Raw genomic sequence first — 14,259 nt, 5'->3', positions numbered from 1 at the left:
GAGACTCGAAATACAAAAACTTAAACAGATTTAATTCTTTTTTAACTTGCAAAATAAACATACAAAAGGCAGGCAGAACAAAACAAAACCAAACGTAGGGACTTCACGGCACTTCAAAGACTTTACGGACATCAATGACTTTACAGACTTCAAGGACTTCAACGATCGGACAACGTGAACTGAAAACACACAGGACTAAATACACAAGGAAATTAACTCAATTAACAAGACACGGCTGTAGACAATTAAACAACTAAACACGAAGGGAAGGCAGGGCACAGATAGCACGTGGCTCGACAAAAACAATAATAAAGTCCAGAGGTGTGACACAAAACACATGTGGACTGGTTGAGCAAACTCCCAGGAACCCTCCAGCATCCTGAAGAGGGTATATAGCTGGTCCAGTGTTCCACGTCCAGGACGAAACCCGCATTGTTCCTCTTGAAGCTGAGGTTCAACTATCGGACGGATTCTCCTCTCCAGTACCCTGGCATAGACTTTCCCAGGGAGGCTGAGAAGTGTGATCCCCCTATAGTTGGAGCACTACTCCGGTCCCCTTCTTAAAAGAGGAACCACCACCCCGGTCTGCCAGTCCAGAGGCACTGTCCCCCGCGTCCTTTTCGGAGGCGGCGGATGGTTTGCCAGAACCTCTCAGTCATTTTCCATGTCCTCCCCGAACTCCTCCCAGACCCGAGTTTTTGCCTGCACAACCACCCGGGCAGCGGTCCACTTGGCCCACCGGTACCTGTCAGCTGCCTCAGGAGTCCCATGAGCCAACCAGGCCCGATAGGACTCCTTCTTCAGCTTGACGGCATCCCTTACTTCCGATGTCCACCATCGGGTTCAGGGGTTGCCGCCACGACATGCACGACTTTACGGCCACAGCTCCGGACGGCTGCGTCGACCAAAGAGGTAGAGAACATAGTCCACTCAGACTCAATGTCTCCAGCCTCCCTCGGGATCCGGTCAAAGTTCTGCCGGAGGCAGGAGTTGAAGATCTCCCTGACAGGGGTCTCTGCCAAACGTTCCCAACAGACCCTCACGGTACGTTTGGGCCTGCCAAGTCTGTCTGGCCTCCTCCCCCGCCAACGGATCCAACTCACCACCAGGTGGTGATCAGTTGACAGCTCCGCCCCTCTCTTCACCCGAGTGTCCAAGACATGCGGCCGGAGATCAGATAATACAACCACAAAGTCGATCATCGACCTCCGCCCTAGGGTGTCCTGATGCCATGTGTACTGGTGGACACCCTTATGCTTGAACATGGTGTTCGTTATGGACAGACCGTGACTAGCACAGAATTCCAACAACAGAACACCACTCAGGTTTAGATCGGGGGGGCCGTTCCTCCCAATCACGCCCCTCCAGGTGTCACTAGCATCACCAACGTGAGCGTTGAAGTCCCCAGCAGAACGATAGAGTCCCCGGTTGGAGCACTGCACACCCAAGACCACTCTAGCCATTCGCCCGTGAGGCACAAATGACAGTGAGAGTCCTCCCCCAACCCGAAGTCGCGGGAGGCGACCTCCTGTCCACCGGGTTAAATCTCCAACACACGGCGGCTGAGCTGAGTATGAGCAAGCCCACACCAGCCTGCCGCCTCTCACCGGTAGTGAAGAGTCCAGCCCCTTTCGAGAAGATGGGTTCGCCACCCAAACCACAGGCAGAGGTGACGTTCCATGTCCCTGCAGGTGGTGGGCCCACGGGAGGATGGCCCCGGGAGGATGGCCGTCGCTGTTTCGGGCTGAGCCCGGCCGGGTCCCGTGGGGCAAGAGCCTGGCCAGGCCTGGCTCCATGGCGGGGCCCCGGCTGCGCCATACCGGGAGACATCGCGACTCCATTACGGTTTTTCTCCATAAGGGGTGAGGTGGACTGCTCTTTGTCTGGCTTGTCACCTAGGACCTGTTTGCCTTGGGAGACCCTACCAGGAGCATATAGCCCCGGACAACCTAGCTCCTAGGGTCATTCAGGCACTCAAACCCCTCCACTGCGTTAAGATGGCGATCCTCGGTGGGGAACTATAGGATTGGTTTATACAAACACATAATAAAGGTAAAATAGTTCCTATACTGTAATAAGCGTTATGTCAGTCAGCACTGCATTATTCATATACTATATTTATTAGCTAGAAATTATCTGAAAAAGTTTGTTTTTTCTAGCTACAGCTATGTCTTTGGTCAAATTAAGGATTTTCTGATAGTTATAAGTTATTATTACTTTCAGGCCGCTTTGGAATTTCTGCATGAGAAATCTTCGAATATGAATGAAATACACATGAGGGTGTTTAGCTCTCCAAAATATTAATACCGTCTTGTTTTGGATATAAAACACATGACACACACAGAAAAACAGTGAATTAAAATGCATCTGATTGATCTATGCATTTTAAAATGCGTGCTTTTTTATTTCAGAGCTGTTAGTGCTGAGGTTATTCTTCATACGTTTCGTTTAACTGCTGTGAAAGAGGCCGATGTTTACCAACTGAACTGCGTGCACATATTTTAGAAAGTTACGTTATTCTTGTTCCATCCATGAAATAACTGCATCCTTCTATCGACAGAGTTTCTATGTATTTTTTTACCGCTGTGTTAAAATCAAAGCACATCTTATCAGGCTATCGATACTATATCTATATTATATCATCAGGATCGCTCACCCACTTCTGCTTCATAGTTTCAGTTCTCCTTCACTCTTTCTCTTTCATCCTTGGTGCTTCACTGAAAGAAGGTCATACATGGAATGAAAGTAAAATCTGATGCAACTGAAACCTTAATGGAGTACAGATAGATTATCTCTCACTTTTCTTGCAGGAGAGATCAGCACTGCTGATAAACCAAACCAGTTTGGTGAATTTTGGTATTGCCATATAAATGTCATATTCAATGTCTGTTTATATATATATATATATATATATATATATATATATATATATATATATATATATATATATATATATATATATATTATATATGCTTGTGAGGACCAATTATTAAGAAGCAACCAGCTCTGTGAGAACATTTTGGGTGGTTCTCACAAAGCTAATAAATGATTAAAAACGCTAAATGAAGTTTATCTTAAAATGTTAAAAATGCAAAAGGGTTTCTGTGAGGGGTAGGTTGAGGATAGGGCTTGTGTAGGGCAATAAAATATATTGTTTTTATACTGACCTATAAAAGCACAGTAGAAAAATGTATAAGTAGGTAAACTTTTTTTTCCAGCTCCAGCCAGAAAAAAGTGGGAGGAAAACTAGGATCATGTGACTCTGATGTAACGTGAGCTAATGTGTTCTTCACAGAAACAAAATTTATTCAAACCTTTCGAACAACAGCAGAAAGAATCGCAAACCGCCTGAAATGAACATGAGAGATTTCTACAAGAGGCTGTCGTTTTTACTGGGTAAAAAACATTCTCTAAATTATAACTGTTCTGGTTAATGTTTATACACAACTTTAAATGAAATACTTTTGCTTACTTATGTATGAAATTAATTCTAATTTTTAGAGATTTTACTGAATTTTACCCAACTGGCAAATACAGATCCAACTAAATTTTGGCTAAATAATGAGCATCATTCTGTGTTTCTCATTCCAAGGGTTTTTCTCAGTTCAGACGAAGGCAGAAGGTGAGATCTTTTGTTGCTGTGGAATATTTTCAGACACATGATGAAAACTCATGGACCTAACTATAGTCCAGCAGGGCTGTAAGTAGTTCATAACTGTGATTTTAATAAGGGTTTCTGTTGGAATGTATTCCAGTGAATGTAGCAACATGGGGAACAGCCGCTCAGCCCACAACGGCTTACGAAGGGTATGCCTGGAAGGCTCTGGATGGGTCGAGCTCCACCTGCACTCGTACAGAGACACAGACTGACCCGTGGTGGAGGCTGGACCTGATGAAGACGTACAGAGTGTACAGAGTGACCATCACTAACAGACTCAACTGCTGTCCAGAGAGGATAACGGGCGGAGATCCGGATCGGATCAGATCTTTTCAACAACTCTGTGTGAGTCTCTCTGGTATATTAATAGATCTAATAGATACATATTCTGGACATTTGGTTAGTAGCTTTATATAAATACATACGTGTGCATGCATGCATGTGTGTGTGTGTGTGTGTGTGTGTGTGTGTTTTTCAATTCAAAATAAGTTTTTTTTATGTGAATATATTTTAAATGTAATTTATTCCTGTGATCCAGTGCTAAAGCCTCAGCATTATTACTTCATTGTCACTCGATTCTTCAGAAATCATTATAATATACCGATTTATTATTAATGTTGTTCCGTTTTATTTTTATGGGAGCCCATGATAATTTTTTTTTTTCAGGATTCTTTGATCAATAAAAGGTTAAAGGACACCATTTATTAAAGATTTATAACAATATACACTGCTGTCCGAGGCTGTTCACTGCTGTTTTTAAAAGACATTCACCAAGGATGTGTTAAATTGCTAGCATAGATTTACACCGTTATACATCAAAAAATCCATTCAAAAAATGGTTTAGCTATGATAATCAGACGGTTATCTTTCTAAAATGGCAGCAGTTCAGGGGTAAGAGAAGAAAAAAAATTACAACCCTTTCATCTTTCTCCAGATGTGCTGTAGTTTCTTCTATTCCAGCGGGAGCTACCTACAGCTACTCGTGTGATGGGATGGAGGGACGCTATGTTACGGTGAATATTCCTGGAGACTCAAAGATTCTTACTCTCTGTGAAGTGGGAGTCTACGTTATCTCAGGTAATTCAGAAGTACTTAACAACTTGTTCTGCACCATTTTGACCAATTTGACTTATTCTCACTTCATTGACGAGTTTTGGTAGCACTTTATTTTACAGTATGTGTACTTACACTCATGGTAAATATTGTGTACTTGCAGGCAAATTAAAACAAGGTACTCACCTGAAGTGTATGTACATGGTAACAAATAAGAAACGTGCAGGTGAATGTGGGTCAGAACGGTTACTTACAGGTACATGGTAACCAATTATATGTGTGGTAAATATGTAGTACTTACAGACACTTTGTCCATCACTCATTATAGATTACCTAACATGATCTCTGCAAAATGCATTTACCTATACATATTTGAGAATCAATGGAATAAGTTAATAAAACCAGTAAGCCTAAACCAGTTTTGTACACTGCTATATTGCTGTGCTACAAATACAGCTGCCAGGTGTTGAGATATTTCAGTGACTTCGTCAAGACTGGACCAGATCAGACAGCCCTGACAGAAATGCATTCCTAAGAACTGCAAAGTGTATAAAATAAGCTGACTAAAACCATTTTTTTACATAATGTTGCATAAAATGCATAATTTCACAGGTAATTTGGCGATAGGAAGAACCGCCACACAATCATCCACCTATGGAAGCTGGTCTGCTGAACAAGCCATTGACTTCAATCCAGGTTTTATACAGCCATCGACATCGTGTTCCTCAACCAATATTCAGACTAACCCATGGTGGAGGCTTGATCTGGGCTCTGTGTACAGAGTTAATAGAGTCGTTGTCACAAACAGACTAGACTGCTGTTCAGAACGAATAAATAGAGCTGAGATTCGCATCGGTAACTCTTTGGAGAACAACGGCAACAACAATCCCAGGTGAGATCCTCTTTCAGTGACTTCATATCTATAAACAACCCCTGAAACACATATGAAGTTTTCTCCATCTCTCTTTAGATGTGCTGTGATTCCTAGTATTCCAGCTGGCGCTTCCTCCACCTTCACATGTAACGATATGGAGGGTCAATACGTCAATCTGTTCATTCATGGAGATTCAAAGTTCATTGCTCTGTGTGAGGTGGAGGTCTATGGAGAAGGTATGCTCAAACAAGCAGATTTTGTCCTCTAACTGTACGTGCACTGGTTGTGTTTCTCACTGGTGTGTCGGTAAGGACACCTGAGGCAGGATTCAGTTCCAGCACAGTCAGACCACAGAGAACTGCTTGCTCAGAAAGTCTCTGAAAATGGGCATTTGCACAATATACAGTATTAAATACCACACATTTAGTAGCAGTCACATGCCAGACATCAAGAGTCTCCTAGGTAAACGAGAAAACAGTTTCATTGACTCACGAGAATAAATGTCCACTTATCATCCAGCCTCAGCACTTCTTGCTCCTTTCTCTTCAGCGATCGATCAATCCTTATTGACTATAACGTCTTAACATATCTGTTTACTGACCACCAGATGACCACCATTGACTCTCTAACTGTGACCTATTGCACTGATGACACTCACACATCTGCTTCGGTCCACTCATGATTTTCAAGCCTGGACTTCCTATCACTCGACGCTGAGTATCGTCAATCACTTACCACTTTTCAGCGATAGCTACTTTACGGAGCCAATAGTTTCCCTAGTTTAGTCCTAGCCTTGCTTTCTCTGCTCTTCTCGTGTTTTGATCTATGCCTCTGTTTTTTGGATCTCTCTTGTTTTGCATATTGGACTGTTGGTTTCCACCTATATACCAGTTTGCCATAGTTGTAATATATAAAAAAAATGCTCCGCTAAACGAGTCATCTTCTACGAAGACCCTACTTCCTACAAGCACAGTCTGCTCTGATTGGCCAGCTGAGACAGTGTATTGTGATTGGCCAAACATAGGAAATGTAACACCCTTCACCATAATCGTGAGCTCCAGCTTGCAAAATAAATATGAAGACAGTTGATAGTGTATTTACTTTTACCATTGGTTCAAGCCTGAAAGTGTGACAGACACGGGGATGAAGCTTGTTTGTATTTGCCGTCAAGAAAGCTGATTCCACTGTGATGTGACACTGTGCACACAGAACATGCACACACACACACACACACACACACACACACACACACACACACACACACACACACACACACACACACACACACACACAGATAAGTTGGAATTGACCCTTTCTTTAATATACACAGCCCATGTGAACAGCCAGCTTTGCCCTCTCATATGTTCAAAAACTGTTGTCCATAAAATCACACATTGAATTGAATGAATTCTGTCCAGGTAATTTGAGCTGCATTATGCAACTATTTTCTGCACAATTTAACAAAATGGCTGCAGACATTAAAGACTCAGTGAATGTTATGGTTTAATTATTTGCATTTATCATTTTGTTGTACCTTGTACTATGTATGCTCGCACTCATGTGCCCTTTTACATCCTTTGTTTCTAAGAGAACCCTTGTGAAGATGAAGCTGAAGTCCAGTTCTAGTCTGTCTGGACCTGAGGTGAGAGTCCAGCTCCTGTCACAGGTGAGAGACGGAAAACATGCAGATATCTGAAATCAAATCACACAGATAGCAGTTAAGAGATCTGCTCGTTTCAACTTCAATGTGCTTTTAGTGATTTCTGACGTGAAGAAAGAGATGATGATGATGATGATGATGGCGACGGAGAAACCTAAACTCTCTTCAGATCAGCTTCTTCACTTTCAAGCTCACGTTTTCTCTGATTCTCTTTGTTGATCACAATAAAGTTATATGTGAAAACTGTACTCAATTATGATTTCTGCAAAGCTGCTTGTTTGTATTATATAAAGTACAGGTACTTGTAATGTGGAGGTAGTGGTACTTACATGAAATTTATTTAAATATGTATTTTTTCTCTTTTCGCTGTTCTGGTATTTTACTATTTTAAAGGGTTACTATTTTAAATAAACAAGCTTGTCACTGCCAACTTTTCAAAAAAGACTAGTTATTTGTAATTTTTCTGTCATTCAAAGTGTCAAAACATCATTTGGTGCGACCGCCCAGACTTTTGTTTTGAAAAACATCTTTGAATTTACCTTAAAATTTCTAAAGGTAAAATTTCTGCACCATTTGGCATGATTTTCAGGGTTTTATAATCCTGTATAAAATCGCAAAGCGTTTGCATTTATATTTTCATCATAACATTCAAACGAACTGTCCGATAATCTCCATTTTATGAAATCACCATTTTGGGACTTTTATATTGGAATTCATTTAAAGGTAGGCCATTGCATCACATAAAAATTTGCAAAGTACCAAGATAAACAACAAGCAGGTTTGTAACTCGCATTCAAATTTTGAAAAGGTAAAAAAAATACTGGCTGGTATGTAGTTACCGAATTTGGATATCATGTAGTATGGTCTCCGAAAATAATATATTGGTGATTATATGGTGACCTTTTATGTGGCCATGCCTGCACATAGAGGACTAATGAAATAATTGAATTACAGATTTTAAATCATTATTTTTAAATGTCTTAAAATGGTGGTTGACTGGTCAATCGTTTATATATTTATTGGGTATTGTTAATGCTTCCTATTTCTTTTCTTAAAAAATATTTTTTACATAATTATTCTTTTATGAATGCTCTGATAATTTCCGGGTTTGAAATGCACTGGGCTCTGATTGGCTGGTCTCGTTTGTCATCATGGTCCTGCTCATGGCCCCTTTTTCACAAATGAGGCTTAGCTTAAGCCAAACAAAAAGGCATTCGACGAAAACATTACAGGTGTGCATTTTGACACAAAACAATGACACCGACAGATTTTGAGATACGTCAGAGCACAATATTTTTGGGGTGAGACCGCTCAAATATGTAATTTAGTCTGGGCCTAGCTTAAGCCTTGTCTGCGCTCGTGGTCTCACCGGTCTTTTCTGTTCGATCAGAATATCTTCATTTTTCTCCACCAACTGTCATTTTCTGAGCTTCATTTTACAAAAAAACAAACAAAAAGGACATTGTTTACATAAGCAAAAGTACTGAGCAAACAAGTTCACTGGAGGCAAGAAAAACACTAAGCAGAAATAAGATTTGTGACAGATTGTTGTAGTTGTAGTTTCTTAGTGATGGCTGTGTTACTTTCAAACCCCAGGACTTTCTGACAGACACTCGTGCTCTTCTGAAAAAACAATTTGGAAACATTTACATTTACATTTACATTAATGTTCTTTGGATCGTACTTTCTAAGCAAAAACGACTCAAAGAAAGCTCATTCGTGAATAAGAAAAACAAGTCACATTCCAAGAAGTGGAAAACATCAGAGGGTATAGATGCAAATGACATAGATGCATTGCTGCATGAACACCTAAAGCTAATATTTAAAAGATTTGTGTGATCTAGAAACAAATCATAGTTGTGACAGGCAGCGTTCATGTATAAAACAACAAAATACAAATGTCCAAGGATTTTGAAAGAAACAACAAATGAAAAGATTTTGTTATTTCTTTACATTTTTCTTTACTTTATTTTCAGTCTTCATTCACTTCTTTGGTGTTTCAGAAAGGCATATGGGTTAGAACGACTTAAAATGACAGATTTCAGTTGAAAAAGTGAGTTTTGTAAAGTTTTAAGTAGAACTGTCTATCATTGTCTGCCATTTCTGATATCATTTATGTCCGAACTAGCTGCAAGTTGTTATTATTTCCAGTGAAAATGTGTTTTTTCTTGTTACGAGATGGCTTTAGATGAATGGATTTATTATTGTTTCTCTCTTCTGTAAGCATTTAACCAGCTCCAGTCAGAGAGAGGACTGGGAGGAGAGTCGGGAGTCATGTGACTCTCATGTACATTTGAACAAATTTGTTTCTCCCAGGAACAACATTTATTCAAACATCCTGAAATGAAAGCGTAAAAAATCACAAACCGCCTGAAATGAATTTGAGGGTTTTCTACAAGAGCCTGATGTTTTTACTGGGTAAGTAAACACAGTCTATCTCATATCTTACTACAGTCTGTTCTCAGCTTCATCTTCCAAACAGAAACACTTAATAGAAGATCGTAATAATGACTGAATGCGTTGTTCTCTGTTAATGTTAGCGAAATACCCTTAAACGTTATATATTTTTTATACACTTATATAAAAACTGCTAAAATGTCTTAATTGAACTATGACCTAATCGTCGTGTAGAACCGTATTTTGTCGAGTTCCACATGTTCCTTGATCAACATCTTTGTTGACCCTGGAACAACATTGCGATTTACCATTTAGATGTGAAGAAAGTTCATCGATTTTGTAAAGTTTAGGTTTACAATTAGTGTTTATTGCTTGTAAATCAGTGTCATTTCCTCTGATTTTAGGCATTACTCATGGGTAAAGTTAGGTGTAGAGATATGGCCAAAATGAATTTTTCAGAGTCAACTAAAAATGTTGTTCCTCACAGTCTAAGCCCCGTCTGTGAAACTGAACACTTTCTAAATACTGAACATCATTCTGTGTTTCTCATTTTAAGGGTTTTTCTCAGTCCAAACAAAGGCAGAAAGAGAAGGTGAGATTTTGTCAATGAAATACTACTTCTATTATTAGTGAGTTTGTGCTGCTGCAAAACTTTTTCTGATACGTGATGAAAAAACAAAGACTTAAAAATCCCAGCAGGACTACTTATGATGTATTGTTTCTTTCACTAAGTATGATTATTTAAATGTGGTTGCTAAGGTGTTGCTATGCGTTTGCTAGGGTGTCCATGAGTTTGAATAGTGGGATTTGTTATGATTTTCAATCTTGTGAAGTGTGGCAGACGTGGCATCCGTTGTCATCCACTATGACACACTACATGAGATGAAACGATTAGTCTTGCATCCTCCTTGTCTTTTATGAATTCCCATGACACCCTGCCAGGCTTTATTCTGCATAGCCTGGGTCTTCAGTATGTTGATACATTTAGTCTCAGAAAAAAAAAAGTTTAAACAGCATTTCAGTCAACTTAATTAATAAAAAAAAAGTAGTAATAACTGTGAAATATTATTCCAATTATCATCATTGATACTACAGACTTTAGTCACACAATCCTTTAGAAGTCATTCTAAAGGGTTAATTTGCTGAGCGATAAATATTTCCGATTATTATGAATGCTGATGCTTTAATGACGAGAAAGTTCAAAATAACAGCATTGTTAAACATTATAAATGCCTTTAATGTAATTTCAGATCAGATCCAAAGCGTGATCCAACTTTTGCATGTTTTACAATTATAATTATTTCAGAGCAGAAGCTTACGTTTCGTTTCGATTACAGTACATGCAAAATTCCAGTTAGAAATAGGATTGCAATAATTGTAAACATAGGGCTTTTTCCTTGAACATATTCCAGTGAACGTAGCAACATGGGGCACAGCCAATCAGTCGACATTAGCTTACAACTGGAGTGCCTCAAACGCTCTGGATGGGTTGAGCTCCACCTGCACTCATACACAGACACAGACTGACCCGTGGTGGATGCTGGACCTGATGAAGACCTACAGCGTGAACAGAGTGACCATCACTAACAGACTGAGCTGCTGTGGAGACAGGATAAATGGGGCAGAGATCAGGATTGGAAACAATTCTACAGCTCTTTTGAGCAACCCAGTGTGAGTCTTCTGGCCAGTTGGTCAGTAACACTGCACATACAAACACATACAAACACATATACCCACTTGACTGACACAAAATACTAAATCCAAATGAATGATGATATTAATCAAATTGATGATAGTCACTAGAAATGTAATGTCCCCAACCAGGCAAGACAAAGGTAACAGCGACAAAGAACCAAGTTCCCCTCTGGCCGGACACCCAGCACTTAACCTCCAGTTCAGATTGTGCAAAGGACTTATAGTGTGCATGCGTGTGTGTCTAGATCCGGTGATTTGTTGACTGGGCCATTGTAGGTGTTCTGGTCTCCCATGAAGGTCATCTCTGGGTGCTGATCCACCATCTGATCTGGATATGAACTGAGAAACAGAATAAAAAACAGGACTAATATTAGTGTAGATGCTGTGTTGGTGTGTTATGTGTAGGCTAGGTTAAAAAGATGTGTCTTTAATCTAGATTTAAACTGACAGAGTGTGTCTGCCTCCCAAACAGAGTTAGGGAGCTAAATAGGAAAATGATCTGCCACCTGCAGTAGATTTTGATATTCTAGGTATTATCAAACAAGATTTTAAAATCTATGCGATGTTTGATAAAGAGCCAGTGCAGTGTTGACAGAACTGGTCTAATATGGTCATACGTCTAGCTGCTGTGCTTTGGACTTGCTGAAGTTTGTTTATCAAGCGTGCAGAACAACCACCCAATAAAGCATTACAATAATCTAACCTATAAACACATGATCTTACATTTCTGCATTTGATGTCGAGAGCATAGGTTGTAATTTGAGATTTATCACAAACACATGATTCTATAGATAATGTTATATGCAGCACCAAAACTCTCAGCATGCAGTAGCAATTGATTTGTATGGTTTTTCAAGCAGTGTTTGCTGTTAGGACAGGAAAACACAAAAATGGTGTCCTGTACCGAAGTTTGAATGGTACCTCTGAAGTAAGGTGAGCTCAGAACAAACTGGAGCGAGTAATCTCATTCTGTGTTTAGAATCCAACTTGGTACATCTACGATAGCTTTGCAATCTTTAAGTCAGGTGGCATGTGATCTGGCTTTTTTAAGTGGACGTTTGCCACGCAGGAGAAGAGAACTGATTTTTTTGTGCTAATTAGGAGGGGATAAATGCTCTTTTAAATATGTTGGTCCACTATCATATTTGTAAATATTTTGGGTATGCGCTGAATATGGAGGACGAGCCCAACTTCAATAGAACCTATTGCCATGATCGAGGTTAGACCCTTGAGCAAGTCACCAACTGCTGTGTTCATGGTGTGTGTCTCACTACTCACTGCTGTTTGTGTACACTTGAATGGGTAAATGCAGAGCACAAATTCCAAGTCTGGGACACCATACATTAATTTTTTATAAGCTTACGCACACTGTGGGAGCCATTGACTGTCTATGTAAAGACATGTCACAGCACTGCACATCTCATCCGGTGTGCAACCAGATTTAGGGTCAGATGTCACTCTAGGGAAGGGACCTTAACGCCCGGGAAGCGGGTTATGCTTAGCCTGGCCAGGCTCAGAATTCACCTGGGAATAAGGGCATCAACTTGGCAGATGGGTGGATCCTCCTGGTAGCACTTTTTGCAGGAAGTGATGAAATGCACAGACTTCTGTGCTGCTGTAAAACACTCTGAAAACTGCTCTGCCATTTCTATTTCATGGTACACTGTCTTTTTATTGCATTAGGCAGGTGATTCCCTCAGAGGATGAGACCATGCCTCCAGTGATCACAGAATGAATTACCACCATCTACAATACAACACTGTTTCTGGAAAAGAAAATTACCACATTCAGTTACACCGGATCTCCTAAAGCGCCAAATAAAAGCAGCAAACATTATTTTATGTATGCAATAATAACGCTTCATGCCATGACAAATAATTGCACATTTGCTTAGCTGCAAAATGGGGAGAATCACAAAGATTTTTACATAAGTTGGAGGAGATATCCAATTACAAAATGTATTTATACAATCATACACTGAGCAACAGAAACACAGGGGCAACTGACTCTTTCATCTTTCTCCAGATGTGCTGTAGTTTCTTCTATTCCAGCTGGAGTTACCTACAGCTACTTGTGTCGTGGGATGAATGGACGCTTATGTTACTGTGAATATTCCTGGCAATGTAAAGATTCTTACTCTCTGTGAAGTGGGAGTCTATGTGATCTCAGGTAATTCACAGCTACCCAACGAACCTGGAATTTTTTAGACATAGTTCTAGTCATGATCAAGTACAAAGACTCTAAGAATCCCTCAAATATAATAAGAAATGGATAATGCATAATATGGTAGAATAAGTACTGCCTTTTAAATAAAACAGCTAATAAATGAAATGACACAAAAATAAAATATGCTGATTGAAACAATTTATTGACACTAATTATTGACATCTTCCAGATAATTTAGCAACAGGAAAACAGCGTGCAGTCATCAACGTATGGCTCTCTGGTACGCTAAACAAGCCATTGATTTCAATCCTGGTTTCAGAAATCCATGGCCAGCATGTTCTCAACCAATATTCAGACTAACCCATGGTGGAGGCTTGATCTGGGCCTGTGTACAGAGTTAATAGAGTCGCCGTCACAAACAGACTAGACTGCTGTCCAGAATGAATAAACAGAGCTGAGATACGGATTGGAAACTCTTTGGAGAACAACGGGCAACAATAATCCCAGGTGAGATCCTCTTCAGTGACTTCCATATCCATAAACAACCCTGAAACACATATGAAGTCTGAATGAGGTTTACCATCTCTTTTAGATGTGCTGTGATTCCTAGTATTCCAGTTGGCGCTTCCTCCACCTTCACATGTAACGATATGGAGGGGTCGACACGCCAATCTGTTCATTCCTGTAAATTCACAGTATCTTACTCTTGTGTGGTGGGAGGTCTATGGAGAAGGTGAGAGCAGTTTAATAGTACAC

General features: G+C 40.1%; 1 protein-coding gene and 1 pseudogene across 1 annotated transcript; both read left to right on the top strand.

The window, feature by feature from the left end:
- The first annotated feature begins 3,337 nt into the window (after window positions 1-3,337).
- Window positions 3,338-7,662, top strand: LOC122349021 (annotated as a pseudogene).
- A 1,928-nt stretch (window positions 7,663-9,590) lies between these two features.
- On the top strand, window positions 9,591-11,625 carry LOC122349037 (fucolectin-like). The gene is made up of 3 exons (XM_043244961.1): window positions 9,591-9,663; window positions 10,199-10,234; window positions 11,055-11,625. The coding sequence occupies exons 1-3, from the start codon at window positions 9,621-9,623 to the stop codon at window positions 11,315-11,317; spliced, it is 342 nt and encodes a 113-aa protein (XP_043100896.1). The 5' UTR covers window positions 9,591-9,620; the 3' UTR covers window positions 11,318-11,625.
- The last annotated feature ends 2,634 nt before the right edge of the window (window positions 11,626-14,259 follow it).

This window comes from Puntigrus tetrazona, chromosome 7 (assembly GCF_018831695.1).
Source record: "Puntigrus tetrazona isolate hp1 chromosome 7, ASM1883169v1, whole genome shotgun sequence".
Classification (NCBI taxonomy): Eukaryota; Metazoa; Chordata; class Actinopteri; order Cypriniformes; family Cyprinidae; genus Puntigrus; species Puntigrus tetrazona.
This window is presented reverse-complemented; position numbering and strand designations above follow the sequence as displayed.